The sequence below is a fragment of the Heterocephalus glaber genome, unplaced genomic scaffold (genome assembly GCF_053883595.1).
Source record: "Heterocephalus glaber isolate CG9 unplaced genomic scaffold, H.glaber_assembly_v1.0 deba00001479, whole genome shotgun sequence".
Taxonomy (NCBI): domain Eukaryota; kingdom Metazoa; phylum Chordata; class Mammalia; order Rodentia; family Bathyergidae; genus Heterocephalus; species Heterocephalus glaber.
In genome coordinates, this window is record NW_028258316.1 from 2,637,163 (window position 1) to 2,658,459 (window position 21,297).

At 60.1% G+C, this 21,297-nt stretch overlaps 1 protein-coding gene across 2 annotated transcripts in view; it reads left to right on the forward strand.

Annotated features, from left to right (window-relative positions):
* Positions 1–21,297, forward strand: part of Col5a1 (collagen type V alpha 1 chain) — a 120,229-nt gene that overhangs the window by 30,299 nt on the left and 68,633 nt on the right. For both annotated transcript variants that reach the window (XM_004849000.4, XM_021261779.2), the window contains exons 3-11: positions 1,147–1,360; positions 2,229–2,391; positions 14,269–14,400; positions 15,434–15,571; positions 16,337–16,588; positions 17,490–17,663; positions 17,993–18,049; positions 20,765–20,806; positions 20,972–21,034. In XM_004849000.4, coding sequence (XP_004849057.2) covers positions 1,147–1,360; positions 2,229–2,391; positions 14,269–14,400; positions 15,434–15,571; positions 16,337–16,588; positions 17,490–17,663; positions 17,993–18,049; positions 20,765–20,806; positions 20,972–21,034 — 1,235 coding nt within the window. The remainder of the gene's footprint in view (positions 1–1,146; positions 1,361–2,228; positions 2,392–14,268; positions 14,401–15,433; positions 15,572–16,336; positions 16,589–17,489; positions 17,664–17,992; positions 18,050–20,764; positions 20,807–20,971; positions 21,035–21,297) is intronic.

The following is a 21,297-nucleotide window of genomic DNA, read 5'->3' on the forward strand; positions in this document are numbered from 1 at the left end:
TGCTGTGGCCTTTGGTCTCCTAGCACAGCAGCTGTAGCACTGAATTCCATCAGCAGAGGGCGCTCACAGATAGCTTTCCCTGGAAGTGCTATCCATCCCAACTCTGCCATCCCGCAGCAAATGTTGGCAGTGGCCTTTGGGGACATCTGGTTGACCTTGTTCCAGTTCTATATGGGTGAGGTTGGCAGCGGAGTCTCCTCCAAGCCCATCAGCCCAACTTGTAGCTATGGGGGTCGGGATGGCCCCAAGAGCAGGCTCCTCCCTCGCCTTCAGCCTGTGAGTATGTGCTGACCTCCCATGCCTCTGCTGGGTCTGGGAGGCTCGCTGCCCTGGGCCGGGCATTTCTGGCTGACTTGGCAGGACATCAATTAACTGCATGCTCTACCAGCTCCTGGGCTCATGGTAGAGCTGCAGACGGCTCCCCATGAAGGAACCGATAACTTCACCCCACAATCAATAGCAAGGAGGAGGCCAAGGTGCCTGGCATGCCTGGGGCCAAGGGCAGCGTGGAGGGGTGGATGTGGGGCCCTCGCAGGGCCAGCCTGGCTCTGGCTTTCCATGGGATGGTTTCTGGCTGGGGTTATAAAGGACACTCCCTCCTGGCCACCTATGGGAGAGTTGTTTTTCCTAATATTTTAAAGTCGGATTGAAGCCTTTGGATTTTTTGGACTTTTTCTGTTTTGCATAATAACCAGGAAATCTCAGAAAGTGCAGTTCTAGCTGTGGCCCCAGGCCACACCTAGAGGGGCCTGCACCGTACCCCCTCTTATCCTTTCCTGCCCTCCGCTCCGGTCCCCTCTGCAATGGATGTTGAAGTAGACAGTGCCTCACATAGCCTCAGACACAACGGCAGCTACCAAGATGCATCGGAAGCAACCTCTGCCCTGGCGGAGCTCGTGGTCTATGAGGTTCTAGCTAGATTTATATGCAGGTGTGGGAATGGAGACGGCCAGTCTGGTTTTGTGGAATGGCTTGCACTTGAACTGAGGCGTGAAGGGACAGGCTTGTCATGTGGTGGCAGAGAAGGGCTGCAGGACCAGGGTGGTCAGAGGGCAGATGTGTGGCAGCTGGCTGTGCAGTGCCACACGCAGCGAAGGCCTCCAGTTGGTTCGTTTGCAGCCTTCTCACCTCGGTCTCCTGTTCCAGCGTCTGCGTTTCCTGAGGACTTCTCCATCCTGACCACTGTGAAAGCCAAGAAAGGCAGCCAGGCCTTCTTGGTCTCCATCTACAATGAGCAGGGCATCCAGCAGATCGGCCTGGAGCTGGGCCGCTCGCCCGTCTTCCTCTATGAGGACCACACCGGGAAGCCTGGGCCCGAGCAGTACCCTCTCTTCAGGGGCATCAACCTGTCAGATGGCAAGTAAGTGGCATGTGGGTTACCCTGTTCTCCTGCGGGGCAGGCAGCAGCCTGGCTGGATCTGCTGGTGGAAGGGGTATGGCGGAAAGGTGTGTAGCGGTAGCACCTGAGGAAGGGAGCACTGGGCTAGGAGTTCTGAGGCCTGGGACCCAGTCTTAGCTCATCCTTCAGATTTCCTATTCCCCCTGGGCCTTCTTTTTCCCTTTGTAAAATGCCTCAAAGCACCAAATGCTGCCTCCATGTCACAGGGGATGCTGTAAGTGTGTAGTTGTTCCAGAAGGGACTTGCAGTGTCCTTTCCAGATGGTGACACATCCAGTGTGCCAGTGGATGATTGAAAACAAAAGCAGGCCTCGTCAGAGTTCTCTGTCAGGAGAGCCCTAATGCCGTGGCCTCTTCCATGGCCAACATGCCTGAGGTCCTGGGAAGGCGGTGATTTTGTGTCCTTCCTAAGACTTTTGTGTGGTGATTCTGCCACATCCAGTGGCCTGCAGCTTGTTTCAGGGCTCAGGTGCCACATGCCAGACTGGGAGCTTCATGCTAATGTCATACTGCACCTCGGCCTCCCTCCCACTGCTGCTGACGGCTGTGACATTGGCTGGTGTTGGGCTGCTCACTTGAGCATCCCAATGAGCTTACAGGGATCTGAAAACTGTCCTTGTTGGAAGAGACAGGGATTCTGAGGTCGTGGGAGGCCGAGGAGCACTCAGGGTGGCCTGCAGTGTTGCTGGAATGTGTGTCTGAGCTTCAGACTTTGAACTGCAGAAAAGAGCCCTCCTCCTTGGGGCTGGAGGGGTCTGCAGTGAGGTCCCCAAGTTGGGCTTCTGCAGTGCAAGCTCTCCTAAGCCCCCAGGCTATCTGTTTCTTTGCAGGTGGCACAGAATTGCTCTCAGTGTCCACAAGAAGAACGTCACCTTGATCCTCGACTGTAAAAAAAAGACCACGAAGTTCCTTGACCGCAGCGACCACCCCATTGTAGATGTCAATGGCATCATTGTGTTTGGCACCCGGATCCTGGACGAGGAAGTATTTGAGGTGAGCAGCGGGGCTGGGTGGTCCCCGTGCCACCTGGGCACACAGTCTGCTGGTGACTGAGGTCCCCTGACTCCAAGCTGGATGTGGTGTTGGCTTAACCCTGGTGCCACGCTGGGAACAGGCCACTAAGCATGCCACATGTGGATCCCACGTCTCTGTTGATAGCAAAAGTGTCTGCCAGTGGGGACAGGGCAAGGACAAGGCCCTGCGATGGTGGACATGAGAGAAGAGTGCATTTACCTCATGGTAGAAGCTATTGTGAACATGAAGTGTGACTGTGGAAGGGAAAATCAGCAGAATGCTGCCTGCAGTATGGGCCGCCTGGGTGGTATGCTCAGCTCTGTTGGGTGTTGGATTGACATTCAGCCTCAGTGACTCCATCTGTAGAATGAGATTGTAAATGTGACCATGTCTTAGAGCTGGGGTTGAACACAAGGTGCAGCAGGCCACCTCCCTGTGGACAGCAATGGAGAAATGGCAGTTGCACTTCCAGATGTGAATCCAGCATCAATGCCAGTAGACAGTGAGGACTGAGCCCAGCGGTCTAGTGCAGGCAGCTGGGAGAACCCAAGCAGCTGTTTCTTCAGGGGAAGCAGGTGGCCTGTGGGGAGGTGGGCAGGAGCCCTGGCATGATGCTGGGTCTACTGGATGTGGCTGGCCTTCTGTGGGTCAGGTTCCTGGGATGTGGCAGTCTGGATGTTCTGTAGGGTGGGCCAGGTGTGGCCAGGCCTGGCCTCAGCTGTGTGGGTGGTGGCCTTGGGCTGTTCTGGGGAGCAGGAGTTGAGAGCTGGCTGGCAGATCTTGCAGACTGCACTGAGGGCTGGTTTTACCTCTTGGCTGCTGGGAGGATCTAGGCAACTCGGGTGGCATTGACGAGCTTTGGGACTGTCCTTGGTGGAGTGTGGATAATGGCAATGGCACTGCGAGAGCTGAGGTTGTGCACTTGGTGCTGCTTAGCATTGCAGCCGGGGCACTGGTGCTGCCACTGCTATACATTTTCCTGTGGACCAGGATCCTAACTTGGATAGGCCAAGGCATTGGGTCTGAAATAATTTACTGTGCAGTAGCCATAGTCTGTGCTGTGCTAAACCTTTGATCTGTCTAGGTAGGGCTTTCTGTGTGCTTATAATGTGCCTTTTATTGTAAAAATCCCAGGAAAAAGCTTTGTCACATCTTAAAAAATAGGATCCTTAGACTAACACTGCTTCCTCGATAACTAAGCAAGAAGAGCCCTCTCCTGAAGCACATATATAGAAGACTCTGATGCTTTCTGGAAACACTGGAAGTCAGCAGCCAGGATGGGCTGTGAATCTCAGCTTCCCCATCTCCCAACTGCCATAGCATGGCTGAGTTCTCTAACCTATCTGTGACTCAGTTTCCCCATCTGTAAAATGGGGACAATAATCATACCCATGTTTTATGTGTGAGAGACACCACGCAGGGATTAATCCATGGAAAATATGTGCACCAGTGCCCCACACAAGCAACCCCTGGCTTCTACCTGCTATATTGGTAAAGAATGAAAACACGGTGTTATTTTCACAAACACACAGACTTTGTGTTGAGGGGCTGGTGTTGCTGATCTGGCTGGCTCTTCTCTGCAGCCTACGCCAGCCAGGCTCACAGCGAAATGCCCATGAATTCTGCGTTTCTGGAGAGGGTGTCTCTCCTGTAGAAGAATTGGATTTGAGTGTGTGGCTGCCAGGAACGAGGGATTTTTGTTGACCACAAGTTGTTAATGGTCCGAAAGCCATGTTTTCCCAGCCCCAGGGTTTCCTGGCTGTTAGCTGTGCTCACGGCGGGAAATTGGACCTGTCTTCCTTAATGAAGACCAGCGGAGTCCAGCAGGGCTGTGAGCGGCCCATGGGGCCCTTCTCCCTTCCTTTTTCCTTAACACTGCAATGATGAGGTGGGAGAGCTGCCTCATCCGCCGGCTGCCCTTGGTCTCCCTGCCAGTGGAACTGAATTTCTGTGCCTTTTGAAGGGAAAGTCATTTAACTCTTTGCTTCCAAAAGATTTCAAGTAACGACACTGCGGTTTTCACTGTTCGGCTTTTCTAGAAGGAGCTTAAGACAGAGAGGGTGAGACTGTGGAAACTTTCTCCAGCAGCCACGTCCTTCCTCTGGAAGGTGATTTCCACTCGTTAAAAGCCAGTTTGTCCCACAGCTCTGCAGAGCTTGGGGTGAGCCTGAAAGGTCTGGGCGTGCAGGTGGAGGCCGAGCTGCGGCTGGCATGTGCACAGTGTTGTTCATAGAGCACATGGCTGACTGCTGGAGAGCCCTGGGGCCGCAGAGCTTTTCCTGGAGTGGTCCTGGCCACACAGAGGCCCCTTGTCCAGCCTGAAGTGCCCTTGAGGGAGAGAGCTAGGGACAGGGCCTCCTGGGGCCAAGATGAATCCCTCCCTGCAACCAGGAGCCCTCGGCCTGGGTGTGTGGCCTTGGCAGGCCCTGCCAGTCCTGCTCCTTCACCCTCTTCCCTCCACTTGGGCCTGAGTTCAGCTCTGATGGGGCCGCCCTGCTGTCTAGGGAAGTGGGCCGCCCAGTCCTCTGCAGAGCCCCCGAGAGGAAACCGAGTGCAGAGAGAGGGCAAGGCCCTTGGTCCTGCAGCCTTGGCCTTTGTGGTCCATCTTTCTGGCCAGAGGTGTTGAGCCCAGGTCTTCATCTGTGAAATGGGCATGACGGCATGGCACTGGGGGTTGTGGGGTACTCAGTGGAGGCTGCATAAACCATCTGTACCCTTGAGGGGCGTGACCAGCCGCAGTGGCCTGGCCCCTGTTGTCAGAGTGGGTGGCCCTTGTTCTCCACAAGAGGTGCCCTGCAGCCGCTGCCTGGGTCTGAGCCGAGGAGTCCCCAGGAAAGAAGTAGCCTCGGGTCATCTGTGCTCATGTGCCCGTGCCCGACGTCTCCGAAGTGCTCGGCGAGGCGCAGGCTGCTGGGCTGCCCTCCTTGACTCCCGGGCCCCACCCCCTGGCTGGGTGTTAGTGGGGGCCAGGCTCCCCGGGTCTTGGCCTGGCCTGCCCCGTCGGCGTGTCCTCAGGGGAGAGCGTGGCTGCCCAGGCACTGTCCGAAGGCGCATGTCCAGTCCCCTCCGGGGTGTGTCCCAGGGCGAGGCACAGGAGGTGCTGGCAGTCACGGCTCTGCTGTGAGGAAGTGGGTTGCAGAAAGAGGTCTTCACACCCAGGCCGGGTCAGCAGCCTCAGTGTGTGCTTGGGAACACAGATGCGACAGCCAGGGGGAGCTGTGGTGTCGGGGAGGGGAAGCAGGCTGTGCCCCGTGGGCGCAGCTGGCAGAGGGGGTCAGGCTCGGCCGAGACCACGCCCACGGTGGCCTGTGAGCTCTGCCCTGTGCCACCCTCAGCCTGGTGCAGGGGTCTTGGTACTTCCCTCCCCTTCCCTTCTCTGTCTCCTCCTCCTTTCCCTTTCTTGTTCTCTTTCCCTTTCTGTCTCTTGCACTCTCCCTCCCTCCTCCCTCCTTCCCCCCTCCCTTCCTTCCTTCCTGTTCCCAGGGCCTTTGCACTGAGCTCCAGCTCAGCTCCAGCCATTTTTGTTATTATTATTTTTAAAAATTTCAGATAGCGTCTCACTAAGTCGCTAAGTTGCCCAGGCAGAGTTTGAACTTGCAACCCTCCTGCCTCAGCCTCTCAGAGTGCTGGGATTATGGGCACGCATGACAATGCCTGGCTTCCTGCAGCTCAGGAAGCTGTCACCAGGAGGGCTGAGCAGCTCGCCCAGGGTCACCTCTGAAGGGCCGCATGCCCTTCCCCAGCCAGGATGGGACCGTGCACCCAGACAGGATGCTGGACCACAGCTGCCCCTTTGGTGCCCTGGCCTTGCCCTGGGCCTCGGCCACTCTGCTCCTGTGGCCCTTCCTTCATAGGACCTGAGGACGACAGAGCCCCCTGCACCGGGGTCTGTGAAGCCTGGAGCCTTCTGGGAAGAGGCGGAGCAGGCTGTTGGTGTCCCTGGGCTCCCAGCCTCAGCTGCATGGTGGTTTCAGGACCCACTGAGCTCGCCCTGGCCTGGCACTGCCTGGGCTGGAAGGAACAGGAGGCAGTGGGCTGCTCACGTGGGTGTGGGGCAAGGTAGGGCCTGGGTGCGCAGCTTTAGGTCCCGGCAGCCGAAGGACCCTCCTTCTGGGGCAGCCGCAGAGGAGGATGCAGCCTGGGTGCAGCCGGCCAGCAGGCTCTGGGCTGGAGCCAAATATGCTTTCCTGAACTCAGCTCCCCAGAGCCCCGCGTGCCGGGGGCAATGGCTTCGAGGCCAAGCAGCCAGTGGTTTTCTGCCGGCCACCATGCTTCATTGCCCGGAGGGGCCCAGTGTTTCCCTGATCCCTGAGCCCCTTTCCAGGATCCTGGCTTTTCCACTGATGCAATCTTTCCTGGAATTCTGCTCTTGCAGGCAGGAGTGGGCTGTGCTGAGGACGCACTCTCCAGGCTTCTGCGCCTGCTGGGGCTCCTCTCTGGGGTGAGGAGCTGTCCTTCTGCTCATGCGCAGGAGCAGTGTCCAGGTCCCATGGGGGGCGTGTGGAGGACACCCTGGGTGTGGGGTCAGTCCGGCTCTGAGTCCCCGCTCTGCCCTCCCAGGCTGGGACACTCTGAGCTCTTGATCCTCCCAGGAGCCACCCTGCCCTTTGCCAGCTCCCTGAGGGCTCCCTGGTGGCCTTGCTGGGTGCAGGGCACAGCCTGGAGTGGGCAGCTCATGGCTCACAGCTTGAGCAGGGCAAGGTCCTGGGCATCCTGGGCACTGCAGCATCAGGAGGGGCGGGGATGGGAGCCGCAGAGCTGCCAGCGAACGCTTGGGCCCTCGGGTGGGGGCCTGCTGGAGGAGCTCCCCCTTGGGGTGGGAGCTGAGTCCCTTGGCTTGGAGTCCGTAGTCCTCCCTGTGGCCTTGTGCCCTGCATGTTCATTGACAGGAACCACGAGGGGCCCGGGGGGAAGGTGGCCGAGTGGGCTGTGCCGGTGGAGCCAGCTCTGGCCAGGGTGTGAGGCAGCCGTAGCCTGGCTGCCACTGTGTCTGTGCCTCGTGCTCACTCATTGAGGGTGTCAGGGCCCAGGTGTCCTCCTGCCAGGGCCTGGCCGGGGCAGCTTGTGCGGGATGTCCCCGAGTGCCACCCCAGCCCAGGACGGCAGCGACTGCAGTTGCGGTGGGTGCCTGCGGCCGCTGGTGGCCATGACGATGCTGATGGTGGAGCTGACCGTGACGATGATGGCGGTGGCCATGGTCACAGCCAAAGGGGAGGCAGCACAGGTCGCGGAGATGCTGCCGGCCGAGGCCACGGGGGTCCCCAGCGAAGCTGTGGCTTAAGTCCCTGCAGCTGAGGAAGGGCCCAGCCCTCAGGCCTCTTGTGCTCCCGCCGGGCGGTGCTGCTGCCCGCAGCCTGGGGGGCCTCCCTTTGTGTAGCGTGGCCCCTGTGCCCGGAGGGGCTCCCCGCTGAGGACATTGAGGAAGTGGTCCCTGGAGAAGGAAGGGCCCAGTGGCACCCAACCACTCTGCTCCGGTCCTGTATGAGACCCCGCTGGGCTCCCGGAGTGGGTGACGCCTGCTCTTCGAGGGAGGAAGCACCCTGTGCCCATGTCCCAGTGCGTGTCTCGGCAGGGCTGCTTTGCTGTTGCCAGGAAGTTCAGTCGGCTCCGGCACCTGTTTCCTGAGGCCCCCAGCTGGGCCTCACCCTCCGGGCAGCCTCTGGGGCAGCACTGTTTCCCTTTCACCGCACAGATGGCCAAGTGTGGTTGATGCGGTTTGGGAAAGCACCCGAGGTCATCCCGCCTGCGAGAGGCGCAGTTTGGCCGTACGGCGGTGCTGTCCCCAGCCCTACCTTCCTCTGCCTGTGATCAGCTGGGAGATGCAGGTGCCTGGGACCCAGTGGGCAGCAGGACTCGGGCCGGCTGCAGTTGGCAAGGTGGTGGGAGGGCGTTGCCCCCAAAGGTGCTGGGGGCGGCGGGTGCCAGGCCCTGCCTGCACCGCAGGCTGCCTCCTACTCTGACTCCATGAGCGGCAGGCTTGCTGAGGGCCTGTTCTCTCACTTTCTTTGTTTCTCACCGAGTATGAGAGTGAAGTCTTCTGGCTAAAATTAGAAAATGAAATCTGCAAGACAAGCAAAGTGCTCAGCTGGGAGCCTACCAAGCCTGTTTGGGTTGGGTGAGGTTGGTCGTGGTCCTGGTGGGAGTGGAGTGGAAGGGAGCGGGCAGAATTGAACAGCTCAGGAGGAAGTGCCGGAGCCCTGTGATCTGAGGACCTCCCCGTGGCTGCTCCTCTATGGGGTCAGCTCTGTGCTCTGTCCGCACGGCCCCTGGGATCCAAACCCTCCAATGCAAACTGCAGTCTCTTCCGCTCAGAGACGCAACCTGGATGAAATCTCATTATTGGCAGAGGCAGAACTGACTTGCTCAGCAAATGCTGCTGGCTCGGCCAGAGCCAAGGACAACACACTCTCTGGCTTGTCCTGAGCGGCGGAGGCTCCTGGGCTGCCCCCCTGTCACCTGGGGAAGGTGGACCACTCACCGCCAGTCTGTGTGGTGCAGTCGAGTGGCCGTCACAAGCAGTAGGCTTGGGTGGAGGCTTTTGGGGCTCCTCTCGGGATTTTGACTTGGCAGGAGCAGAAAGCAGGCACATAAAAGGGGAAGACAGTGGGCGGCTGTCAGAGGGGACGTGGCATCCCCACCACTGGCACCTGCTTTTCCAGGCAGCGACCGAGCAGCACGGGCCGCCGTGGGGCCCACCGTGCAGACGCTGGGCCTGTGTGTTGATACTGAGGCTGAAGGGAGTGATTGGCAAGGGTTCGACCTGGCGCTGACCTGGGAGCGGAGCAGGCTGAGCTGACCAGGGGCTGTGCAGGTGGCCTGACGTGACCAGAACTGATGCATTTCTGGTGGTGGAGGGAGGCGCCACTTGACACCATCGCTGCGAATCCAGGGCAGGCGGCTCAGGGTGGGATGGGCCCGTGGGCAGACTCCTGTGCCATGTGGCCTGGGCAGCTACTGGGCTCTGCCAGACAGGGACAAGAGTGTCGGGGAGGCGCTGGAGGGCAGGGTGGGGCCAGGCATGTGGGAAAGGGCACTTGCCCAGGCTGATGGGGGCTGGCAGGGCTGGGTGTGGAATACCTCACCTCCGCACGAGGGCCAGACAGGCCCGTGTGAGCATGGAGGGCGACCTTGGGCTGGGAAGTGGGGTCTGTGGAAGCACCTCGAGGACCTGTGACTGCTGTGGAGGGAGGGGACCGAGTCCCAGGCCTTGGTGTCCCCTCATGTTCTCTGGAGGTCAGCAGAGGCCCATGTGTGACACACATGTACGCAGATGTGCACACAACACGGTGCTCTCATACCATGCCAGACATACACAATAGACACATATGCAGCCACAGATGCAAACCCACGCACATACCACACCAGATATACAGGCACACACAGACGCACATGTGAACACACCTGCATGCACACGCATGGGTGCATACCCACACACTACACATGGGCGTACATGACACACACAAACGCATGCACTGGACCAGACATACACATGAATGGACACACATGCACACACCACATGCATGCACAGTGTGTCTGCACAGCACACATAAATGCATGCACACACCACACATACATGTGCACATAGGAACACACATGCATGCACACACCAGTCACACATGCACACACATGCAAACACATGTGTGCCTACACAGCACATACAAATGCACATGCAGGCACACACCATATTAGACATACGCATGCACGCATACACATGTGCACACACCACAATACACATACATGCACACACTCCAGGCAACACCAGATCCTGCTGCTTGGCCTGCAAGTTTGGGGGACATGTGGCTCTGCAGGAGGGAGGGCTGGAGAAAGAACCCAGAGAACAGCCAGGTGTGGTGGTATCCACCTGTCATCACAGTACTCTGGGAGGCTGAGGCAGGAGGTTCATAAGTTTGAGCCTGGCCAACTTAGCAACTTAGTGAGACCCTGTTTTAAAATGCAAATAAAGTAAAAGCCAGAGTCAGGTGGGCTGAGGGTGTGGGTGGGGAGTGATGAGACTCTTGCATCCGAATCTCCTTGGGCAGGGGCAGCGAAGCAGGGCAGGTTGGCCTTTGCTTCTCCAGGGCAAAGAGCTGGTGTGGAGGAGGCTGGGCACAGCTGTAGGGATTCGGAGTGTGGGGAAGGAGTGAGGCTCCGGGCAGCTGGGGTCTCCATCTCCCCTGGCCAGGCCTGGGATGTGTGCAGCAGGCACAGTGATGTGCAGTGCTAGGCAGGGCCTGGGGACCAGGCTGCTGTGCGTGTGCCCACACTGGGCAGCTGGCCCTTCCCAGACCAGGCCCTGTGTATAGCAGGTGCTGTGAGGAGTCCCTGCGGGAGTCCCGGGGCTGGGGTTTGAGCTTGGCCCTGTGTCACATGGGGCGTCATGAGAATCCTCCCTGTGAAAGCACAGCGCTCTGGTTGTTAGTTTAACCTTGGAAAGGTTGTTTGCCCCTGATGAGGCTTGCCGGGGTGCCCACCATCCCAGGTCTTGGGGTCCTGGCTGCCGGAAGCCCTCTGAGAAGGACTGTGAGGGTCTCACGGGAGGGGCTTGAAGATGGAGACAGGGCGGGCTTCTCTGTGGGGAGGGAAGCTGCCATGCTTCGTGGAGACCCTGGAGTGGCGCTGGGGTGGCCGGTGGCAGGGCCCACGGTCTCCACGGCCCCTCGCCCTGGAGAGAAGCAGCTGGCAGAAGGTTGTGGGAGGGATCTCTGGTGCCCTGGGGCAGGGGACAGGGAGGTACAGTCCCATCCACTGCTCACAGGTGCTCCCGATCGGTCTCACTGGTCTCTGGGACCGGGCTCTGCTGTGTCACCGCTGGGTGGAGCTGGTGTGTGGCGGGGGACAGACCTGCTCTCTGCCCTCCACCCCTCGTGCTTTCTGCTGGGTCAGTGATGGACGTGGGCCCTGGGACTTGGGAGGCACTGAGCACAGTACCAGCTGCACCCAGTCTGGGCCGCCCCCTGCCCTTCATGTCTCTCCAATGGGGCTGCCCTGGCCACCCCCGTGGCACCCCATGATTGCTGTGGGATCCTGCTACCCTCTGTGCCCTCCTGGAACAGTTGGATCCACCGAGGGGAGAGCCAGGGTCCCGTGCACCTGGCTCTCGGGCTTGGTCTTGACCGTGTGGCCCTGTTGAGCAGGCAGAGGCGGGTCTCACTGGAGCGCAGGGTGGGCTTCTCCTCCTCTCAGTCCTCACAGGGTCTGCTGTGGGGACACGGGGGTGCAGAGGTCATGGCAGTCTCAGGCCCAGTCCTCACCCAAGAAGCCTGGCGCACACAGCTGTGGGGGCAGCAGTGCCTACCCTGGGCTCTGCGAACGCTCCCTGCTGCTCAGCGCCCCTGGGCTCCTGCATTTTCAAGCGCCCCTGCCTCACACTTCAGAGTAGGGGGAGGAAGTGGTGGGTGGTCTGGGAGGCACCCTGGACCAGGAGCTGATCTAGAGCGGGCCCAGCTCCTGCAGGACTCAGCACCAACCTTAGCACCTGTGCCTCAGTTTCCCCTGCTCCATGCCCTGACAGATGTGCCCGTGGGGCAGACAGGTTCATTTCCTGGTGAGGAAATGCACTGGAGGATTTGGTGCAACCGGGCGGGTGGCGGCTTTAGACCAGGGCAGACATTTGCAGGAGGGTGGTGCTGGGAAGGAAGCATCCAGCCTGGGCTGGGCTGGCCGACTGCATGTCCACGCTCAGGCTGGGAGCAGGGCTGCCTGAGGCTGGGTCTGGGGCTTCCAGGGCTGGGTGGGACGTGGGAATGTGGGCCTCTGTGCCAATGCGTGGGTTTGTGGCCGGCCGTGGGACTGTCGTTGTCGGGTGTCTGGCCCCCTGCCTGCACACAGGACTTTGGGGTGCGCCACTGTGGTGGGGTATGAGGGTGCAGACACTGGCCCGGGGAGCTTGGGGTGCCCCAGAGGCAGAGCCTTTAACAGACTAGGGCCACTGGCTGCCAGATGTGGGGAGCCCCAGTGTTGGCAGCCACCCCCTGGCTTCTCTTCCTCCCAGTGTGCTGGAGAACATATATTTAGATGCCAAACTGCCAGTTGGGAGAGAAGATATTTTATTTGAATTGGATGAAATTTGAACTAGAAGTCATGTTGCTTAATGAAAGTGTGTAGTTTTGATTCACTGTTCTTGTCCTACAGCTCTTGTCTGCCAGAGAGTTTCAGATGCAGGCCACTTTCTGCAGTCACTCTCTGTCCCCTGTCCCCCACAGCCCTCGTGGTGTGGCCTGGGCCTGTTTGGAGCAAGGAAAGGAACCTCTGCCCTAGCCCCTGCACCCCAGCTGGCAGATGCCCCTGCCTGGGTCCGGAGTGAGCTCTGCTCCCATGGGTGCCCCCACACCTGCTTCTCCTGCTCTGCTGCCCTTCTGCTGTGGAGACAGTGGCCAGGGGTGGGGGGCAGTGTAGTCTGTGATGTGGGCTGACACTGGGGGCCGCAGCTCCCTGAGTCTGAGATGAGGCAGTGGGTACCTTGCTAACCGGGAGGCTCCCTGCCCTGCTCAGCTGCTTCCCGGAGGGAAGAACATCATTCAGTCTCAGCTTCCTGTGGCCTGGAGGAGTTTTCCATTCTGAGATGTGGGGCCAGAAGGGCAGTGATGAGCTTGCTGGCCAACAGGAGCACTCGGCACTGCTCTGAGGCGCTGCCACTGGCCAGGGCTCTCACGTCTGAGCCCATCTCCTCATCTGTCCACCTGACGTGACAGTCACGCAGGCAGACAGGTACTGTGCCCTCTGTCTACCCCTCTGTCTTGGTTACTTTTCTGTTACGGAGACAAAATACCTGACACCCACAAGTTAAAGGAGGAGAGGTTTATTCAGCTCACAGTTTGTAGAGGTTTCAGTCCATCGTCAGCTGGCTCCAAGGCAGGTGGCATGGCAGAGGGTCATCACAGAGGAGAAACAGTCCATTGCAGGGCAAGCAGGCAGGCAGCAGCAGCAGTGGCAGTAGCCTTCTTTCTGTCCCTTATATTCTATCCAGGTTACCCGCCCTTAGGGTGGGTAGTATTCACACCCAGAGTGAGGCACCCTTAATCCCAGCATCACACACCCTAGATCCGACCACCTCCCTAAATCCTCACCTATGACTGCCCGAGGCTTTGGGGGACATCTAGATACAAACCCATAACAGCATCCATCCATCTATCCATCCATCCAGTTATCCTTCTATCATCCACTCATGCACCCACCTATCCACTTACCCACCCATCCATTCATTTTTCCACCTATTCACCCACTACCCATGCATCCAACCATGACCTAGAACCTGTCAGTGTCCACATCCTCCCTCATACTGTCTAGTTGTGTCCTGTCCTCCTGATAGGAGGTGTTCAACAAGTGCTAGATGATGGATGAGTGGGTGGGTGAGTGGATGGATGGACGGATGGATGGGTGGGTAGGTGGGTGGGTGAGTGGATGGATGGATGGGTGGAAGGATGGATGGATCGGTGGGTGGATGGATGGGTTGATGGGTGGGTAATTGGTTGGATAGATAGATGAATAGATGGATGATTAGGTAGGTGGGTAGTGGATGGATGGATGGATGGATAGGTGGATGGACAGTGGATGGATGGATGGGTGGGTGGATGCATGGTTGAATGTGTGGGTGGATAGGTGGGTGGTGGGTGGGCAGAGGGATAGACGGATGGATTAGTCGGTGAACAGAGGAATGGCTGGCTGGCTGGGTGGTGGGTAGAGGGATGGATAGATGGGTGGATGGGTGGGTGGGTGAACAGATGGGAGGAGCCTTGGTCCTGAAGATGCGCTCTTCTTGAGATGTGGCCTGAGCTGCTCTCTGCCCCAAGGCTGGGCCTCTCAGGCCCCATGTGAGCACCTGGTGCTGTTTGCTCATCAGCTTTTGTGCCTCTCCAGGGTGACATCCAGCAGTTGCTCTTCGTCTCAGACCACCGGGCAGCTTATGATTACTGTGAGCACTACAGTCCCGACTGTGACACCGCGGCCCCCGACACTCCGCAGTCGCAGGACCCCAACCTAGATGAATACGTGAGTCAGCTCTGGCCGGGTTCAACGTGGGGGGCATGCCCTTGGGACGGGGCTCAGGTGGGAAGGATGCTTGTGGAAGAACAGCTGGGGGTCCCATTTTTCGTGAACCCATGGGGCGAGGAAGTGAATGGATTCTGGAGAGAAGCTGGGATACGTGCCTTGCTTTACCAAATCGTGCTCCCTAGAGTGGCGGACCCACCCAGGGAATACTGGTGACCCTGCCCCATAACGTGCCAAGCAAGTCCGTAGACAGCTCTGCCGGGTACCCTGGCTGCCCCCGGGCTATGGCCTCAGTGGGGCTTTGTGAGCAGAGCCACCACAGGGCCCTTGGGGCCTCTGCTGCTGGCCGGGTGTCTGAAGCTTACAGATGGTTGCCACTTAGGACTGGGCACTGAAGGACAGGCTTGGCCCGAGTGTCTCTTGCTGCAGCCCTGGTCCCCCTTCCTCCTCCCCCACTGTCTCTGGGCCCCGGTGCCACCTTGTGTACTTGATCCGCCTTCTCTCTGGGGGCCCCAAGTGAGTCCCCACCCCGTCCAGCTGACTCTCGGCTCTTTAAGTCGTACTGCAGCCTGCTCTGTAGTCCTCCCTTTCTCTTCACCGCTCAGAGTGGGCGGGTGGCTTTCACGAAGCTGTGTCCTGTGGCCCTGGCTGTGCCCATGAGCCCCGTGAGTCCCAGGAGCGGGGCTGGATGGAGCCCCTGCTGGCCAGGCCAGGCCCAGGTCTCAAGGGGACACACACGTCCGTGCCGGGAAGGGGATTCGGGGTTTGGGTGGAAGGCTGGGGGCTTGCCAGGTCATGTCCTGCCCTGGGCCCTACAGGCTCAGAAGTGACCACCTTTTAGGGTCTGGCTTTCTCTGGCTTCTGCCCCAGGGCTGGAGGTCCTTCAGCCCAGCTTCGCACGGTGCTGCAGGGGAAGAACCAGACCCAGGGCCCCCGGGGCGGTGCAGGCAGGGGCCTCGAGCTGAGGGGTGCGGGCTTGGCGGGCTGGGGTCCCCATGTGTCCCCCAGCCTCACGGGCCCTGCTTGCTTTTAGTACCCAGATGGAGAGGGCGATGGTGAGACCTATTACTACGAGTACCCCTACTATGAGGACTCGGACGACATGGGGAAGGAGCCTGCCCCGACCAAAACGCCGGTGGAAGCTGCGAGAGAAACCACGGAGATTCCTGAGGTCCAGGCGGAGCTGGGGCTGGGACGGGGCCGGGAGCAGGGCAGGACGAGGGCCAGGGAGGCTGAGACAGCGGTTGGCAGGGGCAGGACCGACCATACCTTGTGCTTGCGGGGCCGAGGCTTAGCCACTGCGGAAGGGACATCTGGAGACGGGTGTGGCCAGCCACTGGGCCCCTCTGCATCCACCTGCCGCGTGGCCTTGGGCAGACGCCACGGTGAGCGAGCTTGGGTCTCGTCCTCTGGGTCACAGTGCCGTGTGAGGCTCGTGCAGATCCCCATCTGCATGGCCACCTCTTTACCTGGACACGAGGCCGCAGTGAGACCCGTGAGGGCTGTGTCAGCCGTGCACAGGAGTGCGCAGGCGCTGGGGGTGTGTGTGTGGTGTGCGTGGTGTGTGTCTGTGTGTGTACTTGGCGGTGTTTACATTCTCATCCGGCCCCAGGCGTGTGAGCATGTGGATGAGTGTGGGGAGTCCAGGGTGGCACGACCTGGCCCTGTGTTGCTCTCATGGTCCGGATGTTCTGCTGCTCTGTGACTTCCGTAACTGGCTTCCGTCTCCCAGGTGTGACCTGCTGGTTCTCAGTCTGCCCCAGGCTGCCTTCCTCCCCAGGGACCAAGGGGCCCCTGCACCCCGAGTCCACAGGCCTCTGCTGGATGCCTGCCCGGGCTGTGGCACCCACCCTGTGTGCAGAGACCTTCAGGCTGGAGCACGTGGGGCATCCTGGGTGGGGTGCCCTGACTCTGCCTCTCCACCCTCGGCTTCTAGGAGCTGACCCCGCCCCCCACGGCAGCCCCTACGGTGCCTGATTTGGTGCCCGAGACCAGTGAGCAGGCTGGCGGGGAGGAGGACCCAGGCATCGGGGACTACGAGTACGTGCCCATCGACGACTACTACACACCCTCCCCGTACGAGGACCTCAGTTACGGCGAGGGCCTTGAGAACCCTGAGCAGCCCACTGACCCCAACTCGGGGCCCGAAGTCCCCACCAGCACCACGGTGGCCTCCAACGTTTCCAACGTAATTGCCTTCCTTTCTACATGGCTTAGCCCGGGGGACAAGGCCATGGCAGGGAGTCAGGACCCCGAGCTCCCCTCCTGGCCCTGCCTCTTACCTGGTGTGTCCTTGGGTGGCCACCGCACCGCAGCTCTTGGGCCTTTGTGGGGGGCTCTTTTCAGTGCCCTGGAAGTGCCATGGCTGGGCCTGCTTCGGGAGCCCTCCCTTGCTGAGTGGCTCTCAGTGTGGCAAATTTGTCACCTGCAAGTGGGCAGAATGACCTGGCCCTGGAGGCCCAGGGATCAGGCGGGGACAGATGAGGCGGTGCCTGCTTGCAGGGTCCCCACCTGTGCTGGGGTGTGGGACCCGACAAGGGCAGGTACTTGGGAGGCTGGGCAGCACCAGTGAGGACCCTGGGCAGACTGGCTTGAAATCCCGGCCTGTGACCTTTGGAGCTTGGGGTCCCCTAGGCCGTGTGGCACCGGGAAAGCTGCCTCCCAGGGGCACTGTGGTTTTCAGCTAAGAGAGGAGCCTCACCCGGTGGGGCTCAGAGCAGACACTCATCACAGCCCTGTGTGGGGCCCACTCCTTGACTGCCAGAGCGGACCTGCAGTCCCAGGGTTCAAACCCTGGCCCGAGACCCTGGCCCCAGGCTGAGCGCCACCTGATGCAGACCTCCCCGGAGAGGGCACAGCTGTGAGGCCACGTCTGGGTCTGCTCGCTTGGCACCACACTTCGGGGGGTTCCCAGAGGACTGGGAGGAGGCATAGAGGGGCTTCCGGTGGCCGAGGGCCCCTTCCCGACAGGCTGCCTTGTGGGTGCGAGGTGGCTGGCCTTCAGGTCTGGGGAGGGTGTCTGGTGCCCACAGCGGCAGAGAGGTGGCCTCTGCCTGGGTGGCCCTGCCACTCCCTCTGTCTCTCTGCAGCCAGCTCTGTCTCCAGGGGAAGGGAAGGATGACCTGGAGGGCGGGTTCGCAGAGGAAACCCTCAAGAACCTGGATGAGAACTACTACGACCCTTACTTTGATCCTGACTCCAATGGCTCCCCATCGGAGATTGGGCCAGGCATGCCTGCGAACCAGGACACCATCTACGAAGGGGTGAGAGGCTCAGGCTCTGATTTGGGCAGGCTGGGCAGGGTGGCCAGGGCGGGGGCAGCCCAGGAGCCCCGGAAGTGGCACCAGCTGACTCCATGGCTGTGGTCTTTAAAGCACTTTCAGGTGCCGAGGCAGTGACCCTGAGCAACTTGTGCATGGGTGGTGATGTCCCTGAGGCTCGCATGCCCTCTGGCCTCAGTCTGACCTCAGGGTCGCCTCTAGCTTGGTTCTTCAAGGCCTGGGGGAGGTGTCCCACAGGGAGGAGCACCCCTGATGGGCTGGGATGGGCCGACGCGGTGTAACCTGGACTTTCTCTGCTTTTCCCACCTCAGATCGGAGGACCCCGGGGTGAGAAAGGTCAGAAGGGAGAGCCGGCCATCATTGAGCCAGTAAGGATGCGTTCCTGTCCAGTCTCTGGCTAGGTCTTGTCATGTTCGCTGCTGGGGACATGCGGTGGGTCATGGCGGGTGTGGCTGGATCTGGGGGCCATGCCAAGCTGCAGCCTTGTGGACCCTCACCCTGCTTATCAGCAAGGCTCTGGAGGGCCGCCTGGGGGGTGGTGTGGAGCGTGGTTGAGCTGCATGGATCAATACCCTTAGATGCCACAGTGTCAGGCAGTGGGATGCTGGGAAAGGCCACGGAAGCTCAGCCATGGAAGCTCACGGGGAAGCTCACAGGAGCATCTGCGAGTCTGTTGCCCCGGGCTGGGCCGCCCTTCTCACTGGTTCTGTGGGGCGGTTGGGAGCTCCGGGGTCCACCTCGTAGCTTCAGAGCTGGGGATGGAGAAGCAATGGCAGTGGCCTCGCCCTCCTGCCAGAGGGGAAAGTTCTTAGGAACCTGGGTGGATGGTGTGCCCAAGCCCTTGTCTCCTTGTGAGCTGTGGGAAGCCTGTGGCCAGGGCAGGCTGGACCTGTCCTCTGTGTGGAATTCTGGGACAGGACTGGGGGAGCCCCTGCCGTGGTCCTTGACAGGGCTGGGACCTGTCCCTGTGGGCTGTGAGTACTGAATCTGCACCCTCTATGACCAGGGGCCCCTTTCCAGAGCTCTCTGTGGGCCGAGAGCCAGGGCGTGTGGGACAGGGCTGTGGAGGTTCAAGGCTACGGCCACCTCCAGGGGTCTCTTGTCCGGCCCCGTGGTGACCCTCAGCCCCAAGTCCACACGCAGGGAAGGGCGACCCTGGGCAGGGTGGACTCAGTCCCCGGGAGCATGGCAGCGGGGCACGTGTCCAGGGCCTGCCTGGAAATGTCCGCAGCAGAGTGGCCTCTCTGCTCCAGCCCTGCTTGTCTCCCTTGGGCGCTGGGCCTTTCTGCAGCACCGCCCACCACATGGTGGCAGACTAGAGGCTGGCTTGGGGCTCCTTTCACGACATCCTCCTTGCTTTGGGGAAAGTGGTGTCTTGCCGGGGAAGAAAGTGGGATCCTAGGAAATAACAGGTGCCGAGGCTCTGTGGGGTCCTCGGTTTGGTCCCCTCCTTCTGGGAGTCAGAGCGGGGCCAGGCTGGCACTTTGGAGAAGCCTTGTGGGAGCTGACTGAATGTGGACGTGGGCTCCCGGCTCTGAGAGTGAGGAGGGTGTGGAGCGGCCAGTGTGGGCCCGAGCACAGCACACCAGGAAGTGGGGGCAGCCTGGGCCAGCACAAGTGCTCTTGAGCATCCATCTTGTCCTCGCTGGGGTCAGAGGCCATGTGGAGGCAGCTAGGGAAGGACCCCTCCCCTCCCCGGCGTCCGCCTCCTCCCAGCTCCCAGCCCCTTTGGAGCGTCCATCCGGTCTTTGGCCAGTCCGCCTGGGAGATCATGTGACCAGCTGGAATCTCTCAACCGGAGTGTCGCCAGATGTGCTCAGAGTCTGAGCTGCACATAGCAGATGGCCTGGTCCCGGGAGCCTGCTCCAGGCAGGGTGGCTGATGTCCCCTCTCCTGTGATCTCGTGGGAGATGCAGTCCACTGCAAATTCTGCCCCCAGAGCCATGGATGAGGGACAGGGCTGCTGTCTCACTGTCCTTCCCAGCCCCCTCTGACTTGTTACCAAGACCAGAGACTCCACAAAAGGATGAGAATCCGCTTCACAGAAAGAGGTCAGATTGACCCATGGGGAGCAGGAAGTCCCCAGCAAGGGCTTCTTCCCCTGAGAGCATCCATGAGCCTCCAGACCTCCACTCCACCTTTGCTGTTTATTGTTTTTAATTTGTATGTAGGGTGTTTACCTCAAGTAAGAGTTGCTTTGAGTCCAGCAAAGTCTGAGATTTTTATTTTCTCAGTGTTTTTAAAGTGTGCATCTATAAGGTGACAAGATAACGTTATATTTTGTTCTTATCTTGATGTACACATACACCGTGAAGCAGTTACTGTAGACAAGCAAATTAGCAACAGTTCCATCTCACACGCTCATTTCTCTTTGCCGTGTGTTGGTGGAAGAAGAACTAAAGTCCAATTGCCGATACCCAGTGCCCCATCAGCAGCTAGCATGGGCCTCCCCCTATGGTGCCTCCCCAGTGGACTTGGGGATCAGTGGCAGGGTGGGCGGGGTACAGCCCAGGGCTGCAGGGGCACGGGGCTTCCCTCCACCGGGCTCGCCTTCCTGTCCCTCCGTTCCTGCTTCCTTTCCACACTGACCTGGAATGGTCTAGGCTTGACCTCCCGTGAGGTCCCAGCCGGCCTGGCCCTGGCTCCCCAGAACACAGTGTGTGTGTCCGGGAAGGCAGCCGTGGCCAGTGTTGTCCCACTTAATCCCTGCTCAGTGACTGAGGCTGCCCGCTGCTCGGCCAGGCGGGGAGCCGGAAGCTGGGATTAGGGGCCCTGGACCAACGCTCCGGTGCTTCCTTGCACACATCTGTGTAAACAGTGCACGCCTTCCCAGCAAGGGGAACCCTGGGGGCCGGGTGGGGGAGGCTGGGGGTTCCCACTGGTCACTGGAGTGGCCCCTCCCCAGCCTGGGCGAGTCCTTTCTGTGTTCAGAAGCAAGCCAGGCTTGTGGGCGCCATGCACCCTCCAATAGAGTCCAGAGCCTCGGTTTCCCTCGGCGGCCTCGATTGCTCTTTTCCCTCTTTTCCTATTGTCTGGGGCCCGGGCCCTGGGTCCTGTGTTCTCAGAGCTGTCTGTCTCCACAGGGGATGCTCATCGAGGGGCCACCTGGCCCGGAAGGACCTGCTGTGAGTGTCAGGGGAGGTCCTGGGGGGCACCACCGAACCACCTGGTGGGAAGGGGAAGGGGTTGCCGTCTGGTCCAGCATGTCCCCTGCCCGCCTTTGCCCTTCCCCTGCTTAGCTGCACCTGTGGGCATCTCTGTAATCCTGTCTTGATTCGTTTTAATTCCAGGGTCTTCCAGGACCTCCAGGAACTACGGGTCCCACTGGCCAAGTGGGCGACCCTGGAGAGAGGGTAAGAGGGTGGGCTGTGTGCCCTGGGACTGTTTCCGTGTTCCCTGTCCTGGCCCCTCCTGCCCCGACCCAGCGGAGCCTGGGCGAGGCTGCTCCAGGTCCCCCTGACACCTGGTGGCGCGTTGGAGCCCTGCCGCCTCTGGGTTCTCTGGCTCATCTGCTTTCCTTTTCCTTCACTTTTCGGTTTTTGCTGCTGGTTAATGACCACTGTGCGACTGCAGGACTAAGAGCCCAGAGGGGAACACGGTGGTGGGGGGAGATGGC